The 20,381-nt window shown below is 43.1% G+C and overlaps 1 protein-coding gene across 1 annotated transcript; it reads left to right on the top strand.

The window, feature by feature from the left end:
- The first annotated feature begins 295 nt into the window (after positions 1 to 295).
- On the top strand, positions 296 to 4,803 carry LOC306642873 (procathepsin L-like). The gene is made up of 8 exons (XM_079108699.1): positions 296 to 338; positions 1,295 to 1,431; positions 1,695 to 1,817; positions 1,909 to 2,055; positions 2,239 to 2,463; positions 2,955 to 3,117; positions 3,822 to 3,939; positions 4,424 to 4,803. Exons 2-8 carry the CDS (start codon positions 1,306 to 1,308, stop codon positions 4,524 to 4,526), a joined length of 1,005 nt encoding a protein of 334 aa, XP_078964825.1. The 5' UTR covers positions 296 to 338; positions 1,295 to 1,305; the 3' UTR covers positions 4,527 to 4,803.
- The last annotated feature ends 15,578 nt before the right edge of the window (positions 4,804 to 20,381 follow it).

Genomic DNA, 20,381 nt, shown 5'->3' with positions numbered 1-20,381 from the left:
AAAACCTCGAGGACTAAAGGAAAAGCAGAGTTAGGCTGAAAACCCACAAAGGGCTGCTGTGCGCCTTCCCCTGAGCCATCCGCCCAGCGCCACCCCGCACTCCCTTCCTTCCTGGGGTGGGGTGTCCTGCTCAGCTGCTCCTAGTCCAGCCAGGCCGGGCCCCGCCCAGGGAGGCTGGGCCCGCTCTCAGCAGAGCCTGGAGTCCCCGCCCAGAGGTGGGCCCAGCCAATCGCAGAGAAAGCAGATGATAGGGGCGGGGCGTGTAAGGCCACAGACTGGGGTTTTAAAGCCCAGATCCCGTAGAGCTGGGCCAGAGGGTCCCACTTCTGCCACTTCTGGTGAGTTGCATCTGTGGGGTGTGGCTACCGCAGGTGAGCGCCCTCGCCTTGCCTAGGCCTATTGGGAACAGACTGGAGGAGGGGACTCTTGCTGGAGCACAGTCGAGAAGGCAGGCAGGACTCCAACCTCTGCTGGCTTTGGGGTGGGAAAGTGGGGAAAGTGGTTGGGGAACCCCAGGAGTGGCCCAGACCACACAGGAATCCCAGGTTGCGCCTCAGTCACCCTCAGGCCTGGCCAGAAGGGAGAGGTCAAATGGGCCCCTGGCATACCCAGCCGCTGCAGGGTTCATTGCTCCTGTGTCAACAGGGAGCGTCCCCTTGCCCGTCATTTCCAGGTAAAATCCTCTTAGTCTCCGTGTGTGCAGAGGGTAGGAGCAGGTGGTATGCCGGGCCAGATGTGGACTCTGTTGGCTCTGGCGTCCAGTTGGGATAGTGAGTAGGGATGTGGGAGGCACAGTCCTAAGTGTGGGAAAGAGAGTCTTGAGGTGGTCTTCCTAGTCTCCCTAGGAAGAACATTCCAGAAAGATTACATGCAAGAAAGGAAAATTCCAAGACATCTCATTTCCTGCTGTATATCATCCAAGAAGGTGTCAGGTGGCCCCCCAAATCTTGGGGACCACTTTGTACTTAATATCAGATGCCTCAGTGAAGTTTTGCTTAGGTGACCTCAGTAGCATTGGTACAAAACCTAGACCAACTCTCTCCTGATTTCCTAGTTGTTTGTTTTAAGCTTCTAAACCATAAGGTACCTTCACTCCATTCTCATAACCTAAATTCTCACTGCACACACGGTCTCAATTCCTAGGGCTCTGGGCAGGCTGCTTTTCACGGGGGCTTGATCAACTACCTCCACGTGGGTGTCTTAATCCAGCTATATCCTTAGCCTCTTCCACTGTCCTTGGGTAAATTCTTGGGAGAATAAATACTTAATTCCCTCCTTTCTTTTTCTTTTCCAGGTTTTGGAAACATGAATCCTTTTCTCTTCCTGGTCTTCCTTTGCATGCGGACGGTCTCGGCTGCTCTGGCGCTTGATCATAGTTTACATGCACAGTGGCACGAGTGGAAAGCGAAACACGGGAAAACATACAGCAAGGTTGGTAATGTGGACACTGTCCAAGGGCACCCTTGCTGTTTATGGCCTGAGAGAGGCTTCTAGAGGCCAGCTCTTACCAGGCAGTAACCCAGGGGCCCTGTTGTGCACACAGTGGTGTCTGGGCTTGGAGACCAGCTCACAGGAGTGGAAAGCCCTCCCTGGCCGTGGCTTCTCTCCCATATGTGCCAGCAGATGTGTCCCTGTGATGAGCATGGGTTGGCTTTTAAATAGAGATAAAAACCATCCCTTGTGCTCACTTCCAGAATGAAGAAGGATGGAGGCGAGCAGTGTGGGAGAAGAACCTGAGAATGATCGAGCAGCACAACGGAGAGTACAGCCAAGGGAAGCACGGCTTCACCATGGCCATGAACGCCTTTGGGGACATGGTGCGTGGGGTGGGAGGGGGCACTTCCTCTCCTCAGCTCTTCACAAAATCATCTCCTGACCTTTCAATGTTTCATTTACCTTTCCTTGAAGACTAACGAAGAATTCGGGCAGGTGAGGAATAGCTTTCAATACCAGAAGCTCCGGGAGGGGCAGCTGTTCCAGGAACCTCTGTTTGGTGACGTGCCGGACTCTGTGGACTGGAGAGAGGAAGGCTATGTGACCCCTGTGAAGGATCAGGTAGGGGCAGTGGCGGATTTAGACCTCGCGTCTCCCACGGGAGAGCCAAGGACTCCACGTCCCCGCTGGGCAGACTGTGGAGGGCACACAGTTCACTAGTTTGTGGAGTGTCTGGCTGTGTGAACTGTTGTCCACGTTTTGCTGTTCTTTTCATGGATGACAGTCTTTTTATTCCTTTTTCAGGGTCACTGTGGTTCCTGTTGGGCTTTTAGTGCAACTGGGGCCCTGGAAGGACAGATGTTCCGGAAAACTGGTGTACTGGTCTCACTGAGTGAGCAGAACCTCCTGGACTGTTCCAGGGTTCAAGGCAATCAGGGCTGCCACGGTGGCCTGATGGATTCTGCCTTCCAGTACATCAAGGACAACGGAGGCCTGGACTCAGAGGAGTCCTATCCATACGAAGCACAGGTAACAGAGCTTCTCATGCTGTCGACGTCCCATATCTGCTTGGGGAAAAGTGGCACAGTTTCAGAGTACAGACAGCTCTGTCAGAATTCGCACGTTAAAGGACAGAGTCTCCGCACTCTGTAAACTGCCAGTGTGGTCACACAGATGACCGGCCTTTGCAGTTCTTTCACGAGATACTTTCATACATCTGTTCTCGCCTCCGTGGAATGTGGAGAACATGCCAACCATTTGACGTTTAACACAGATTTCTCCATTGGGGGAAATTCTTATGGATGGGAAGACCTAGAGGGACTGGTTGAAGCTACGTGAGCTGATTTTCAGTTTCAAATCAAGTTACAGTGTTGCACTCCCTGGGATGATTCATGACAGCATTGACTTGGAAACTCGAAGCTGCAAATTGCCGAGTGCTGGGATTCTGACATGGGAATTCATGGACCTTGGGGATTCCCCCACAGGTCGTATCAACTCTCTTCCCCCTTTACCTTTGAAAGGTTGGATCGTGTAGGTACAACCCTGAGAATTCTGCCGCTAACGACACAGGTGTGATGTACATTCCGAAGCACGAGGCGGCCCTTAAGAAGGCAGTGGCGACCGTGGGGCCCATCTCCGTTTCTATCGATGCGAGCCTGCAGTCCTTCCAGTTCTATGAAAAAGGTAAGCGTCTTTCTTCCTCGAGACCGATGCAGAAAAATTGTAATGCCGCCGTGACATCAGCTCCGTGGACTCTTCGGTATGTAAATATTGGGTAAATCTTTGGGTGCTGGATTTCGCCTTTCGTTCATGTAATGTATATACATGATGTTTCCACTTGACCTTGCTTCAAGCTCATCCCATGAATGTGAGTACTGCATAATTTTTTTTTTCATTGTGTAGCTTAATTCACTCTTATTTTCTCCAATTGTTTAAGATTTACTGAGATTTTTATTTCTGCAATGAAATCTTAAAGGAGGCTTCGGATTCAAGTAATTTTATGTTCTGTGCTGTTTTCTTAGATGGGCGTCCTATAAGTAGAATGATAGCATTTCAAAGAGTGGGCCTTTATGAATCTAGGCAAGTTTTTTTTTTCCCCACGGTGCTGGGGATTGAACCCAGGGCCTTGTGCTTACAAGGCAGGCACTCTACCAACTGAGCTATATCCCCAGCCCAAGTTTTTTTTTTTTAACAGAGGATTTATGCTAATTTGTATTCTGCTGGTTTTACATAAACGCTTGAATGCTAGATTACAGTAGATCTTGATTTTAAGCTTAACTAGAGTTTATGTCACCTCAGTGAATTTAGAGATGCCTCCTTATTGTTGGTGACGGGGGTCACTGTCACTTCTCTGGAGATTTCACCCCAGTTTTAATTTTCTTCTGCAGGCATTTATTATGATGCAGAATGCAAAAGCCATGAACCTAATCACGCTGTTCTGGTGGTTGGCTACGGCTTTGAAGGAACAGACCCGGAGAGCAATAAATACTGGCTGGTCAAGAACAGGTGTGCATTGCCCACAGTGTGCATGTGTGACAATCAAGAGGGAATTCTTGTTTCAGTCAGTATTTATTTACAGGTCTTAAAAATCTTTATCCCTCTTAGGTTGAATATGGAAATATTAATGTATGATTATAACATTAACATGTTATTACAGGCTCCTTGGGGGTATTAAAATATGGTATGTCTGCTGTTGCTTTTCTAAATTCCAAAAATTTTATACTTCTGAAACGCATCGGGCTGCAAAGACATCTGTTCTTTTTCTGTCTCCAATTTTGCAGTCCTGTATAAGGTAATTGTTTGGACTCAGAGGTGGAAGTGAAGTGCCAATTTAGACTCAACAATTTATAGAGAATGAACAAGAATATCTGCCTCCCTTGATTCTGTTAAGTCTGTAGCTTCTGGCACAGTGTTTAAATTAGGTGCTATTGTTAATGAAGTCAGTGTGTTTTGTATTTTCTATGAAATGGAAAACTTGCTCTTTTTTCAGTTGGAGTACAGGATGGGGCATAGATGGCTACATGAAGATGGCCCGAGACCAGAACAACCTCTGTGGAATCGCTTCAGCAGCCTGCTATCCTACTGTGAGTTGACGGACGGTGCTAAGGAAGGACTCGATCGGCAACAGCATCAGCAGCCCAGGGACCTGAACTGCCCCCACTGCGTGGGATCCCAGCACTTGTGTCATTGATGATTCATCTTATAATGTGAATTGTGACATTTTTATTCTAGTAGAATATCACGACTACCTTAATTACTGCCGTCCAGCTTTGTGTTATTGACTCTCCTGATGACCTTCTGCATTTTCGTTTCTTTCTGAAAGTATGAATAAAGTTGTATCCTTTAAAATAAAACTTAATTTCAAATGTAGTGGAGAGCTTCTTTCTTTTTTCAGTGCCCTGACTTCTTGGGTCAAATGTGTCATTTGACTCTGAAGGTCTTGTGGAGCGTGGCATAGGTACTTGGGGAGAAAGCGTGGAGCCAAGTTTCCACCCCTGTGCATGCTTTCGCTCTCCAGGAATTTTAGTTATCTGATGTCAACTGTGGTCTGGAAATAGTAGACGGGAATTTCCAGAAATCCCCTATTGTACTTCTCTTCAATTCCCTCATTTTACGTCGAGTGCCATTCTGTGGTGTGATGAAATCCACGTGGAGCCTGGACGTCCTGCTTGTCAGACCACCTGCCTCCCGCCACGGAAGCTGCCTAGGTCATCAGCTGCAGGCTTGCTGTGCTGCAGTGCCTGCGATCAGGCAGCTCATTCATGCTGCTGCAAACAACGGAATTCAGTCCTTTAGTTTTGGGCTAAGCAGTACTTGTGTGCGCATGCGTGTGTCCACTTCCCCACCCACTCATCTGTCAGTGGGCATCTTGGTTGCCTCCTTATCTTGGTGTTGTGAGTCCTGCTGCCATAAACAGGTGTGCAGGTATCTCTTTGGTATAAGGATTCTGCGACCTTTGCTCTATGCCTGTGATGGCAAAACCAGACCTGGTTGTGAAACGGAATCACAAGAACATTCTGGGAAGAGTCGGGTGCCTGGGGAGGGGTTGGGTGCCTGGGGAGGGGTCGTTCCCCCCACCCCCTGCAGGAAGCCTAATTAACCAGGCCCTACCTCCTGCAGGGTCAGTGGCTGCCCTGGGGTCTGACTGCCCCCTCCTGAAGTGTAACCGCGTCTGTGAACAGAGCCATTGCTTCTCTGTTCTGTGAGCAGCTCTGTGTTAGAGACCCTGCGCAGCCCTTCAGCGCAGAGATTAGGAATTTTTGTAATAAAGAGGAAAAACCCCAATGATTGGATGGGTCTAAGATGACGTGAAATAACCTGTAAATATTGTGAGGAACCGTGGGTCAGGGCTCAGAATTTTGGAGGGCTAATCTCCTCTGGGCCAGCATAAGATAAAGCTTGGTTTCTCCCGCCTTCGGAGTGCCATCTTGTGGTTCCCACAACACGCCTAGGAGGGGGATTGTTCCCCTGCCAGCGTTTGAGGGGAGTGCACACTGCTTCCTAATGCCTGCGTCGCACTCCCGCCGGTGCGGTGCGGAGGTTTCTCTGGGTCCTCCTCAGCGTGCGCTCCCTTCCATCTTTTTGGTAATAGCCATCTAACCGGGTTGGAATGTGATAGCATTGCGATTTTGACTCCATTTCCCCTGTGATGAGTGAGGTTGCATTTTTTTTTTTTTTTTTTTTTTTTTTTGTAAATCTGTTGCCCACTTGTCTATCTTCTTTCAAGAAATGTCTATTGAGATCATTGGCTCGTTTTCAAGTCAGATTTTTTTGTTGCCGTTGAGGTTTTGAGCTCATTGATCCTGGATATGAACCCTGTGCCAGATAAGTGGCGGGCAGATGTGTTCTTCCACCCCGGGGCAGGCTCTCCACTCCAACGACTGTTTCTGTTGCCCTGCAGAAGCTTGTGTTGCTGGTGATTTTAAGGTCATGGCCACACTCTCTTGCCCAGACAGAGGTACGGAAGCATTGGCCCTGTGTTTTCTTTTGGTAGCCTCATAATTCTGAGGCTTAACTTTAGGTCTTGATAGATTTTGAGATAGATGATTTTGGGGTGCTGGGTGACAGGTAGGGCTCTAGTTCATTGGTATGGATACGTCCCAGGATAGTTTGCTGAAGTGACTGTCCTTTGTCCAGCATGTGTTCACGGTGGCTTGTTGAAAACCAGTTGTCTGTGATTGCATGGATTCATTTCTGGGCGGGTGACTGGACTCATTCTGTTCCTTTGGTCTGGGGGGATGTGTTGATGCCAACGCAGTGCTGTTTGGATCACGACAGCTTTGCACTGTCTTGTGGTCAGCTGCCGTCGGGCTTCCAGCTTTGTTCTTTTTGTTCAAGATGGCCTTGGCTATTCTGGGCGTTCTGTGGTACCACATGAATTTTGTGAATGTGCCTTCTGGTTCTGTGAAGGATCTCATTGGTATTTCAGTGGGAATCTATAGATCCTTCTGGGCACTATGGGCATTTAAGCAATATTAGTCTTTCCAGTCCATGAACATGGGCTGTTGTTCCATTTTTTTGTGTGTCCTCTGTATTTCTTTCATCAGCATAATTTTCATTGGAATTCCTTCACATTCTTGGTTAAGTTTATTTCTAGATTTTTTTAATGGTGGTGTTGTGAATGGGATTGAATTTTTGTTTCTTTTCAGGCAGTATATCATCGGTGTGCAAAAATGAACTTTTTTGGTATGTTAATTCTATATCTTGCCACTTTACTGAATATATTAATTGTAACAGTTTTTGGGTGTCGTCTTTAGGATTTTCTGCACATAAGTTCATGTCATCTTCACACAGGGATAAATTGACTTCCTCCTTTCCATTTTGTATGCCCTTTATTTCTTTTTCTTGCCTAAAGGCTCTGGCTAAAATGTTCAGTACTATGTTAAATGGGAACAATGAAGGTGGAAATCTTTGTTTTGTTTCATATCTTAAAGGAAGGCTTTAAATGTATTTTCCCATTCAGCATGATGTTGGCTGTGGGTTTGTCATATAGTATGCTTTTTTTGGTGATGAGGTACATTCCTTCTATACCTAGTTTTCTGAGGGTCTTTATTATGAAGGACTATTGAACTTCATTAAATGCTTTTCCTGCATCTATAGAGATGTTGAATGTTGTTGCAACAGAATGATGGTAATATATTGTTTATTGATTTGCCTACATTGAATCATCCTTGCATCCCTGGAATAATCCACTTAATGATGGTATATAATCTTTTTTAAAAACCCATTTTAGTGCATTATAGTTGTACAATAATAATGGGGTTCATTTTGGCATATTCCTAAATGCATATAACATAATTTACTCTATTTCAACCCCCAATTCATCTTCTTCCCTCCCTTCTTCTCTCCTTCATCCCCTTTCTCTACTTCATTGGTCTTCCTTATTCCTTATTTTTAATTTTTCTTCCTTCTTTATTTTTTAATCGGTGCATTATAACTATATGTAAAATTGGAATGAATTGTGATGGATTCACAAAAAGATTGTATAATCATTTTGATGTGCTATTGGATTTGCTTTGCTAGTATTTTGTTGAGAATTTTTGCACCTATTGTCCGTTAGGGTTATTGACTGTACTTTTCGTTTTTGTTGTTATGGCCTTGTCTGGTTTACGTATCAGTCTAAAGCTGGCCTTATAGGATGAGCTTGACAGAATTTCCTCCTTTTTGATTTTTTGGAATAATTTGAGAATTGGTGGTAGTTCTTTAAAAGTTTTGCAAAATTGAGTAGTAAAGCCATTAGGTCCAGGAATTATCTTTGTTGGGACATTTTTTATTACTGATTCAACTCATAGCTCATTATTGATCTGCTCAGATTTACCATGTCTTTGTGATTCAGGTTTAGTAGGTTATATGTGTTCAGAAATTGATTCATTTCACGGGGCACAGTGGTGCATGCCTGTAATCCCAGTGGCTGGGGAGGCTGAGGCAGGAGGATGGCAAGTTCAAAGCCAGCCTCAGCAAAAGCAAGGTGCTAAGCAATTCAGTGAGACCCTGTCTCTAAGTAAAATACAAAATAGGACTGGAGATGTGGCTTAGTGGTCAAGTGTCCCTGGGTTCAATCCCTAACACACCCCCCCAAACAAAAAGAAATTTATTCATTTCTTCTAGGTTTTCCAATTTGTGGGCATATGCAGTTGTTTCTAATGTCCCTAATGGTCCCTTGCATTTCTGTGGCATTAGTTTTGAAGTTTTCTTTTACATCTCTGATTTGATTCATTTGGGTCTTCTCTCTTCTTGTTTAGCCCGGCTAAAAGTCTGTCAGTTTTGTTCATGTTTTCAGAAACCAACTCCTCGTTTCATTGATCCTATGCATTTTTTGGTCTCCATTTCATCTATTTCTGCTGGATGGCCATTCTTTCTTCCTGACTGATTTTGGGACTCGTTTTGCTTTTCCGGCTCCTGGGGCCGCATTGCGCTGCTGTTTGTTTGAGACGGCTCCCCTTCTGAGATGCAGGTTCTACTGCCATGCATCCCCCTTGGTGCTGCCCTTGCCATCCTGTCCCAGCTCCGTGGCATCTTGCGTTTCCATTTTTCACTTGCACCAAGAAATTTGAAAATTTCCTTTCTGATTTCTTCATTGACCTACAGGTAATCCAAGAACACATGATCTTGTTCCCATGTATTTGTACAATTTAAAATTCCTCTCGTTGCTGATTTCTGGTCTTATTCCATTGTGGTCATGCTAGCATTACTACTGGTTTTAATTTGATGAGTCTTGATTTGTGGCTTAACATGTGGTTTACCATGGAGAATGTTCCCGTGTTGATAAAAAGAATGTGAATCCTTCAGCTGTTGAACAGAATGTTCTGGAAGTTCCCTTTAGCCTAGAGGACAGCTTAAACCCAGTATGTCTTTGTTCATGTTTTTGGGTAGATGATCTTTCAGTTGATGAAAGTGAGGTATGAGTGTCCTTAGCTAATATTGTATCAGAGTCTATCTCTCCCTGAGATCTAACAATGTTTGCTTTTTATCAATGGGCCTTTTGGTTTTGGGTGCATATATATTTACAGTTATTATATCCTTTTGTCTAGTTGATCCCTTTTATTTTTACATAGTATCCTTCTTTTTCTCTTTTTACAGATTTTTACATATAGTCTATTTTATCTGATTAAGTAAGCTATTCCTGGTCGCTTTGGGTTTCCATTTACATAGAATATCTTTCAGGAAAGATGCTACACTTAATTTAGTCTATGTGTGTCTTTACAGGTGGAGTGAATTTCCTGTGGGCAGCATATCCTTTGGTCTTATTTTTAATCCATCCAATCACTGTATATATTTTGATTAGGAATTTAATCAATTTAATCTGTTTATATTCAAGGTTGTTATTGATAAATAAGAATTTACTCCTGGTATTTTGTTAACTGTGTTCTGATTATTTTCCTATATTTTTTGTTCCTTTATTTTCCTCCTTTTCATGTGTGTGATTTGGTGGTTTTCTTTAGTGATAGATTTTGATTCTTTTCTCTTTTCACTTGTATATTTGCTCTGTGGGTTTTATTTTTTCTTGTGTTTTCAAGACGGTAGTTATTGTCCTTTCTTTCACTTCTAGATGTAGGACTCCTTTATGCACATCTTAGAGGGCTAGTCTAGTGATGAATTCCTTGAGTTTCTGCTTGTCTTGGAAGGTTTTTATTTCTCCTTAATTTGTGGAGGATAGTTGTGCTGTGTCTAATATTCTTGACTGGCAACTTCTTTCTAGCTGAACTTCTAATATGTCATTTTGGTCCCTTCTGGCCTGTAAAGTTGGCTGTTAGTTTAAAGGGGACTCCCTTAAATGTGACGTGGCATTTTTCTTTTGCCAGTTTTAGAATTCTCTTCATTTTGAACTTTTGACAGTGTTACTGTAAAATGACATGGGGAAAACCTTTTCTGGTCAAATCTGGTCCTCTGGGACTCCAGCACCTGGATGTCCACCTTTATATCTTTCCCAAGATTGAGGAAATTCTCAGCTATGCTTTCATTTAGTAGTGTTTCTATACCTTTTCCCTTTGCCTCAGGTACTCAGGACATTCAAATAATTTTTGTTTGATTATGTTACATAAGTCTTAGATGCTTTCTGTGTTCTTTTTCCTTTTTTCTGTCTTTTTTCTTTTTTTCTGACTTGTCTTTGAGTTCAGAAAATCTTCTTCTTGGTCTAGTATGTTGTTTTTGTTTCATTTTACTTATTGAGTTCTTCAGTTCCAATATATCTGTTGGCTTCTTTTTCACAATCTCTATCTCTTTGGTGAATTTCTCATTCATATTATGAATCGTTTTCCTAGTTTCATTGAATTTTTTTTTCATCTATATTCTCTTGTATCTCATTGAGTTTCCTGAGAATCCTTCTTTTGAATCCTTCCTCAGTTGTGTCTTCATCATTTCCGCATTTTTTGGATTCATTGCTAGAGAGTTATTGTGTTCTTTTGAAGACTTAATGTTACCTTGATTTTTTAATTAATTTTTTATTTGTTCTAATTGGTTATACTTGACAGTAGAATGCATTTTAATACATTGTACACAAATGAAGGATAACTGTTCATTCCTCTGGCCATACGTGGTGCTGAGTCACACCAGCAGTGTAATCATACATATATATAGCATAATAACGTCTGTCTCATTATTCTGTCCTTCCCATCCTCACCACTCCACCCCTCCCCTCACTATCCTCTGCACAACTCATAGTTCCTTCATTCTTTCCTACCCACCCCCACTATGGATCAGCATCTACCTATCAGAGAAAACATTTGGCCTTTGTGTTTTGGGGTTTGGCTTCTTTCACTTAACATGATAATCTCCAGTTCCATCCATTTACTGGCAAATGCCATAATTTTGTTCTTCTTTATGGCTGAGTAATATTCCATGGTGTATATGTACCACATTTTCTTAATCCATTCATCTGTTGAAGGGCATCTAGGTTGGTTCCATAGTTCAGCTATTGTAAATTGAGCTGCTATAAACATTGATGTGACTGCGTCACCATAGAATGCTGATTTTAAGTCCTTTGGGTATAAACCAAGGAGTGAGATAGCTGAATCAAATGGTGGTTCCAATCCAAGTATTCTGAGGAATCTCCATACTGCTTTCCAGAGTGGTTGCACCAATTTGCATTTCCATCAACAATGTATGAGTGCACCTGTTCCCCACATCCTCACTAACATTTATTATTGCTTGTATTCTTGATAATTGCCATTCTGACTAGAGTGAGATGAAATCTTAGAGTAGTTTTGATTTGCATTTCTCTAATTCCAGAGATGATGAACATGTTTTCATATGTTTGTCGATTGATTGTTTTTCTTCTGTGAAGGGTCTGTTCAGTTCCTTTGTTCATTTATTGATTGACTTATTTGTTTTTTTGTTGGTACGTGTTAAATTTTTTGAGTTCTGGTACATCCTGGAGATTAGTGCTCTAAGGTATGTATGGTAAAGATTTTCTCCCATTTCGTAGGCTCTCTCTTCACATTCATGTTCTTGATTGTTTCCCGTGCTGAGAAGAAGCTTTTTAGTTTGAATCCATTCCTTTTATTGATTCTTGATTTAACTTCTTGTGCTTTAGGAGTCTTGTTAAGGAAGTCAGGTCCTAAGCTGACATGATGAAGATTTGGGTCTGTTTTTTCTTCTGTTAGGTGCAGGGTCTAGGCACTAGCCTAAGTCTTTGATCCACTTTGAGTTGACTTGTGCAGGGTGAGAGAGAGGTTTAACTTCATTTTGTTGTATTTGGATTTCCAGTTTTCCCAGTACCATTTGTTGAATAGGCTATCTTTTCTCCAATGTATGTTTTCAGCACCTTTGTCTAGTATAAGATACCTGTGTTTATGTGGGTTTGTCTCTGTGTCTTCTATTCTGTACCATTGGTCTACATGTCTGTTTCGGTGCCAATGCATTGCTGTTTTTATTACTATAGCTCTGTAGTAGAATTTGAGGTCTGGTATTGTGATGCCTCCTACTTCACATTTCTTGCTACAGATTGCTTTGGCTATTCTGGGTCTCTTATTTTTCCAAATGAATTCTAGTTCTATGAAGATTGTCATTGGGATATTATAGAAATAGCATTAAATCTATATAATGCTTTTGACCATTTTGACAATATTAATTCTGCCTATTGAAGAGCATGGGAGATCTTTCCATCTTCTAAGATCTTCTTTAATTTCTTTCTTTAGTGGTCCGTAGTTTTCATTGTAAAGGTCTTTCACCTCTTTTGTTAGATTGATTCCCAAGTATTTTATTTTTATTTTTTGAGGCACTTGTGAATGAGGTAGTTTTCCTAATTTCTCTTACAGAGGATTCATCGCTTGTGTAGAGAAATGCTTTGGTTTATGGGTATTGATTTTCTATCATGCTACTTAGGTGAATCCATTTATGAGTTCTAGAAGTTTTCTGGTGGAATTTTTTGGATCTTCTAAATATAGAATCATGTCTCAACAAATAGTGATTGAGTTCTTCTTTTCCTATTCAGATCCCTTTAATTTCTTTCTTCTGTCCAATTGCCCTGGCTAGAGTTTCAAGGACAATGTTGAATTAAAGTGATGAAAGAGGGCTTCCCTGCCTTGTTTCAGTTTTCAGAGGGAATGCTTTCAATTTTTCCATTAAGAATGATATTGGCTTAGCAATGTGAGATATGTTCCTACTATCCCTAGTTTTTCTAGTGTTTGGAACATGAAGAGGTGCTGCGTTTTGTCAAATGCTTTTTCTGCATCAACTGAGACAATCATAATTCTTGTCTTTAAGTCTATTGATGTGATGAATGACATTTATTGATTTCCTGATGTTGAACCAAACTTGCACCCCTGGAATGAACCCCACTTGATCATGGGGGACTATCTTTTTAATGTTTTTGTATGTGATTTGCCAGAATTTTGTTAAGAATTTTTGTTTATGTGTTCATCAAGAATATTGGTCTGAAGTTTTCTTTCCTTGATGTGCCTTTGTCTGTTTTTTGTATGAGTTTGGAAGGCTTTCCTCCTTTTCTATTTCATGGAATAATTTGGGGAGTATTGGTGTTAATTCTTCTTTGAAGGTCTTGTAGAACTCAGCTGAGAATCCTTCTGGTCTTGGGTTTTTCTTAATTGGAAGACATTCAATGGCCTTTTCGATTTCATTACTTGAAATTGATCTGTTTAAATTGTGTAAAAAAGTTCTCCTTCTTTAGTTTGGGTAGATCATATGTCTCTAGAAATTTGTCAATGTCTTCAAGACTTTATGTTTTATTTGAATATAAATTTTCAAAATAGTTTCTAATTATCTTCTGTAGTTCAGTAGTGTTCATCGTGATACACTTTTCATTACGAATTTTAGTAATTTGGGTTTTCTCCCTTCATTAGCATAGCTAAGGGTTTATCAATTTTATTTTTTCAAAGAACCAACTTTTTGTCAATTTTTTCAATTTTTTCTTTTGTTTCAATTTCATTGATTTCAGCTCTGATTTTAATTATTTCCCATCTTCTACTGGTTATGGTGTTGATTTGTTCTTCTTTTTCTAGGGCTTCAAAATGTAATGTTAGGTCATTTATTTGTTGATTTTTTATTCTTTTAATGTATGAGCTCAATGCAGTGAACTTTCCTCAATACTGCTTTCACAGTGTCCCAGAGATTTTGGTATGTTGTATTGGTGTTCTCATTCACCTCTAAGTATTTTTTTTTATTTCCTCCCTGATTTCTTCTGCTATCCATTTGTCATTCAGTAGCATGCTATTTAGTCTCCAGGTGTTGAACTAGCTTCTATTTTGTTGTTGATTTCTAGTTTAATTCTGTTATGATCTGATAGAATGCAGTGTAGTGTTTCTGTTTTTTTGTATTTGCTGAGAGTTGCTTTGTGGCATAAGATATCTATTTTAGAGAAGGATCCATGTTCTGCTAAGAAGAAAGTGTATTTGCTCGATGATAGATGAAATACTCTCTCTGTATATATTATTTAGTTCTATAGTTTCTTTGTGTATTTTTTGTTTGGAAGATCTATGCAGTGTTGAGGGAGGTGTGTTAAAGTCACCCAGTATTATTGTGTTGTGATCTATTTGATTCTTGAAATTGAGAAGGGTTTGTTTAAAGTATGTACTTGCTCCACTGATTGGGGCACATATATTTACAATTGTTATTTCTTGTTGGAGTTTGATTCCTTTAAGCAGAATGAAATGTTTCCTCTTTGTCCCTTCTGACTAACTTTGGTTTGAAGCCCACTTTGTCTGATATGAGGGTGGAAACCCCTGCTTGTTTACGTAGTCCATGTGAGTGATGTTTTTTCCCAACCTTTCACCTTCAGTCTGGGGAGTCTTTTCCTAGGAGGTGAGTCTCTTGAAGGCAGCATATTATTGGATCTTTTTAAAAAATCCAATCTGTCAGTCTATGTCTTTTGATTGATGAGTTTAGGTCAATAACATTCAGGGTTATTATTGAGATATGATTTGTATTCCTGGTCATTTTGGTTTATTTTTGGTTTTTACTTGACTTAGTTTCTTGTTTGATCGTCCTTTCCTTTAGTGTAGTTCCTCCCTTTGCTGGTTTTCATTTTTTTTTTTTCATTTCCTCTTCATGGAATATTTTGCTGAGAATGTTCTTTAGAGTAGGCTTTCTAGTTTTGAAATTTTTTAACTTTTGTTTACATGGAAGGCTTTTATTTCATCTTCAAATCTGAAGCTCAATTTTGCTGGATATAAAATTTTCAGTTGGCATCCATTTTTGTTCACAACTTATATGTTGTTATTATATGTTATTCCAGGACCTCTTGGAAATGAGGGTCTGGGATGAGAAATAAGCTGAAATTTGAATTGATTTCCCCCTATATGTAATTTGATTTTTTTCTCTCAGAACCTTTAAAATTCTATCCTTATGCTGTATGTTAGTCAAACTCATATAATGTGCCTTCATGTGAGTCTGCTCTAGTTTTGTGCATTTGGAGTCCTATAAGCCTCTTATAGTTGATTTTCCATTTCATTCTTTAGATTTGGGAAGTTTTCTGATATTATGTCATTGAAAAGATTGTGCATTCCTTTGATTTATATCTTCACTCCTTCATCTATTCCAATAATTCTTAAATTTGGTCTTTTCACGTTGTCCCATATTTCTTGGAAGTTCTGGTCATGGTTTCTTACCATCTTCTCTGTTCAGTCAACTTTATTTTCAAGAATATATATTTTTGTCTTCATTGTCTGAGGCTCTGTCTTCCAAGAGGTCTATTCTGTTGGTGATACTTTACATTGAATTTTTAATTTGGTTTATTGTTTCCTTCATTTTGAGGATTTCTGTTTGATTTCTTTTTATACTCTCTGCTTCTTTATTGAAGTGATCTTTCACTTCCTATAATTTTTCTTTGATACCATTCTTTATTTCAAAGATCAATCTGTGTATTTTCTAAACCCCTTCTCTGACATTTCTCCTGTGTTTTCTGTGGATTCGGTTTCTGTAAGGTGCTTTGTTCCCTTGTTTATTCATGTTGTTCGTGTGTCTTCCCATCTAGCAGTATGGAGCTGAGGCAGTGCAGATTCTACCCTGTAGTCTTTTAGTGTCCCTGAAGGCTTCCAGTACCCCACCTTTAAGGGGGAGACCAATATTAACAGCACCTAATGCAAATGATAGACCACCTTAAACCAAATGGCACCTATTAAGGCATTTACAGTTTTGTCACAATATACAGAAATGAAGTATTCAATTACTACCTATAAACAACAAGTTTTCTAAAAGGGTTTACTATTTCAAGTGATGGACAATGAGGGAACAGAAGTAGTGTAAAACGTTTATGAGGAAAGAGAGAAAAGAGAGGTAAAAATTTACAGTAAGAGTGAGGGAGAATTAATAGAGGTTGGCTGTTAGTATGAGAGAAATGAGAAAGGGGATTGAGAGAAAAATATATACATAATTTTTTCAAAAGTAAACATATAAGAATATACAATAAAACTGTCATATACTATTCAGACAATTCCTCAATTCCCATTCCTCAATAAATTGATGCAAGAAAAATATTTGGATTCAAAGATGGTAGAGGTGTCAGAGAGAATTGATTGCTTCCATTGGCTTTCAAAAATTTTCTCAACTTCCCTACTCCACCAATAGGTGGGGTTGTCTGAGGTTTGATCTTAGCTCCTGTCCAGTGGGTGCCAGATTGGTTGGATGGGCTATCCCATAGCAAGATGCCCCACACCCTCTTCCAGTCTTCTCACCCACTGTAGCCGGCCCCTTCTGTCCCTGTGCACTTCAGGACTCACTGAGATGCAGAGAGCCCAGTTTTCTCCAGTTTCTCCAACTTGTGCTCCCCCAGGGAACTGCCCCTAGTCTCTGGCTTTCCACAGGGCTGCCAGGCCTTTCCATGGTGACCATCCATGGCTTTCCACGGACCAGCCCACCCAACCCAGCTGCAATCTGATGGACCTGGGCTTCAGCTTCCCCAGGCCCTGCCTTGCTGCAGCCCCAAGATCTCAGTGCCCTTTCAACTTGCAGAGAGACCACCAAGGATGCACTCACACACAGAGCAACCCTGCAAAGAGGTAGCCAGATGGCAGCCACTAGCATACCAAGCAGAAAGACCTCTGGTGCAACCAGACCTGCAGGTGCCCCAGTGTATCTCCAGGCCCTGGCAGGTGTGCCCAGACTGAGGTGGCCATGCCCCAAGATGGCAGCAGTTGTGGCAGCAAACCTGCAGGCTCTGGCCAGTGCAACCAAACCTGCGGGTACTGTGACAATGGACTTCAGGCAGCAGTGGTGGGCAGCAGGCAGCAGACAATCCACTGCAGCGGGCAGTCTGCAGGCTAAGCGCAGGTGATTGGTGCGGGTGATGGGTAGGTGAAAGGTGGTGATGGGCAGGAAAAAGTCAGGCAAACCAGCAAATGGCAGATGAGAGGTGGTAGTCAGAGAGCAATCTGTGCTCAAAAGGTAGGTGATCGCGGTGGACAAATGAGGGGCACACAGACAAATGAGGGGCAGGGAATCGGTGGGCAGCGATGGCTGCCTTGCAGAGAAACGGCATTTCCTCTGCCTGAATCCCGAGTCACGGAGCGATAAGGAATGCTGCCTCCCTCTAGTTCGCCCTCTCTGATCCCTCCTACCTTGATTTGCTGTACTTCATGAGTCCCTGTGTTGATATCTGCAGATCCAGGAAATCAGTTGTCCCCAACAGTTTTATAGGGCAGTGTTAGTCGTAAAAGACTCTCCTGAAGAGGTCTGAGTGTGTTATTTGGTAGGCTGTGTCAACTTCCATTCCGTGTGGCTGTTTTAATGTAGTCTGCACACAGCGATCTGTGACTGCGGTGCAGTGACCATGGTGCAGGGTAAGAAGGCCCTCCCTCTGCAAGGGCTGTGCAGGGGTAGAGGACATTCTGGAAGCCTAGGCAGGTGTGTGCACACAGCAGTGGCTCTGGGCACCCACGGCGTGGACACTCCAGCTATGTTAGCAGTGGTGACGGCAGCATGGAACATGGTGGATGCTTTGCAGGTCCTCCTGGCAAAAAGTTCACTATCAGCGGCGCCTCTGGCAGTGGCACTGGCGGGGCTGGAGCTGGACCACAGGGGACACATCCCTCGGCTCTGTTGAGTTGGGCATCCTCACAGCATAGCCTATGGTGACTGCAGGGGACGTCTAGGGAGAGGACGTGGTGAGTGAATCCTCAGGTCCCAAAGGGCAAGCTCTTGCAGTGGGGGCCTGTGAGGGCCCCGCGGGGGTGTGTGCTGACAGCAGAAGCGGCGGTGGTGGTAGAGGGGACGGGTGGTGTGGTGGACGCTGTCGCTGCTTGGCTTCTGCAGTTCCAGCAGCCCATTCCACAGGCCTGGGCCTGGGGTGGGGTCCTGGGACAGAGGAGGGAGAAAGGGCAGTGGTCAGTGACTGGTGCTGGAAAGCTGCATAGCCCACATGGAAGACCGAAACTGGCTGCCTACCACTCAGCAGTGAAAATCTATCAAGATGGACTAAAGACTTTAACATAAGACCTGCCACTGTTGGAAGAACACGGGGGAGAGATGCTTCAGGACATTGGAATGGGGAAGGACTTTTTGGACATGACCCCCAAAGCACAGGAAACCAAAAGCAAAAATAAACAAATGGGGTTCCACTAAACTTGAAAACAAATCTTCTGCATGGAAACAACTGTCAGAGTGAAGAGACAATCCACAGAATGGAAGAAAAAACTTTGAAAACTGTACATCTGACAAGGGGTTAATGTTTAGAATGTAAAGGGAGCTCTAAAGCTCAATTATATATAAAAAAAATCCTGGTTAATGTGCAGCAGAACTGAATAGGCATTTCTCAAAGGATCACACATAAATGGCCATTAGGTGTATGAAAAAGTGCACATCACTACTCATCACGGGAATGCAAATCCAAACCACAATTCAGACGGTCACCTTGGTCCAGGAAGAACGGCTGTCATCTAGAAGACCAAAGATAGTGAGTGAGGGGAGAATGCAGGGAAGGGGGCCTTGTCCACTGTTGCTAGGAAGGTACATTAGTGCAGCCATTATGGAGACCATCATTGGGGTTCCTCCAAAAATTGCAATGGCACCACAGATCTCCAAAGGAAATGGTGTCCGTGTGCCTGAGAGACAGCTGCACCCCATGTTTATTGCAGGGTATTCACAATAGCCAAGAACTGGAAATCACCTAAGGGTCTGAAGACTCATGAGTGGATAAAGAAAATGGGATTCATATACACAATGGAATACTGTTTGTCCATAAAGCAAATGAAATGCTGTCATTTGTGACACTGAGGACGGACCTGGAGATCATCGTTAAGTGACATAAGCTGGGCATGGATAGACACGTACCACCTGGTCCTGCTCACGTGTGAAGTACAAAACTGTTGATCTCAAAGAGGTTGAGAGGAGGCTGCTGGTTGTCAGAGGTGGGAGTGTGGGGAGGCGGGGTGGGCAGTCCATCAGCGGCCTTGAGACAGGGCTAGGTGGAGCAGGAAGTCCTGGGCGCTGTTGCCCCGGAGGTGGCTACAGGGGTCTTCGTGAACTCTCTATGTCAGAAAGCTAGGAGAAACGATTTTGCGTGTTTCTACTATAAATAAATGGTAGATGTTTGAGAAGGTGGATATGTTTAACCAGTTCCAGCACCACCCATGTCTACACATGGGAAATCATGTGGCACCCTCCTGATATGCACAATTTCATGTTGTTAATCTATCAGGTTATAAAAGGAGCCATTCGGCAGTCACAGCTAGTTGGAATAGAGAGTCTGACCCTCCAGAGCTGGATGGTCTAGGTGGGCCCAGTGGGGTCCTGGCCTAGGCGGTAGAGGGGAATGTGGAGTGGAGGAGATGCCCAGTCCCTCCACCGCGCCAGCCTCTTCCTGGAGTTGGAACCAGCCACCAAGTGTCTTGTAACTTATTCAGTAAGTCAGCTCTTTTGGGAATAAATAACAACAATAAAAAAGTAGTTTGCTTCTCCCAAGCCTAAAGCCAGGAAGGAGAGAGCCTAGGAGTATTCTGGAAACTAGCACAATGCTGGCAGTTGCTCAGAATTAAATGTTTGCTATGTGGAAAAACTGCCTTTGCATAACCAGGAGGTGCCATCCCCTGCCATCTGGGGTATGGGCGTCCCTCACGGTGGGAGCCGCTCCACCTAGCAGTGCTCTGTCTGCGGTTGTGGATGGTCTCCCTGCCGGCCTGCAGACATCTTTTCTGGGCTAAATTGCCCAAGGGAAAAGGGTGCTGGAAGAAAGGACACCGGGAACCAGGTTCCCCAGAGCTTGAAGCGCAGTGCAGCTAGCCTGTAACACCAGCGTGTGTGCATTTAAAGGAGACCCACGACTGCTGTGGGCCTGGAGCTTCTGAGCACTGTAGAGGTCGCAGGGGGCCGAAGGGACGAGGACCAGCCAGGGAACAGTTAAGAGAGGCACCGGCCAGTGTGAGGCAGGCCAGGGCTCGGCAAACAGCGGTCTACAGCCAAAGCCAGCCCACTACCCAGTTTTATAAATAAAACTTAGGGGGACACAGCCACACCCCTTCATGTGGCACACCAGGTGGAGGTGAGCAGGTGCCCTCGGGACC

Source organism: Sciurus vulgaris (genome assembly GCF_902686455.1).
Source record: "Sciurus vulgaris genome assembly, chromosome: 13".
Taxonomy (NCBI): Eukaryota; Metazoa; Chordata; class Mammalia; order Rodentia; family Sciuridae; genus Sciurus; species Sciurus vulgaris.
This window is presented reverse-complemented; position numbering and strand designations above follow the sequence as displayed.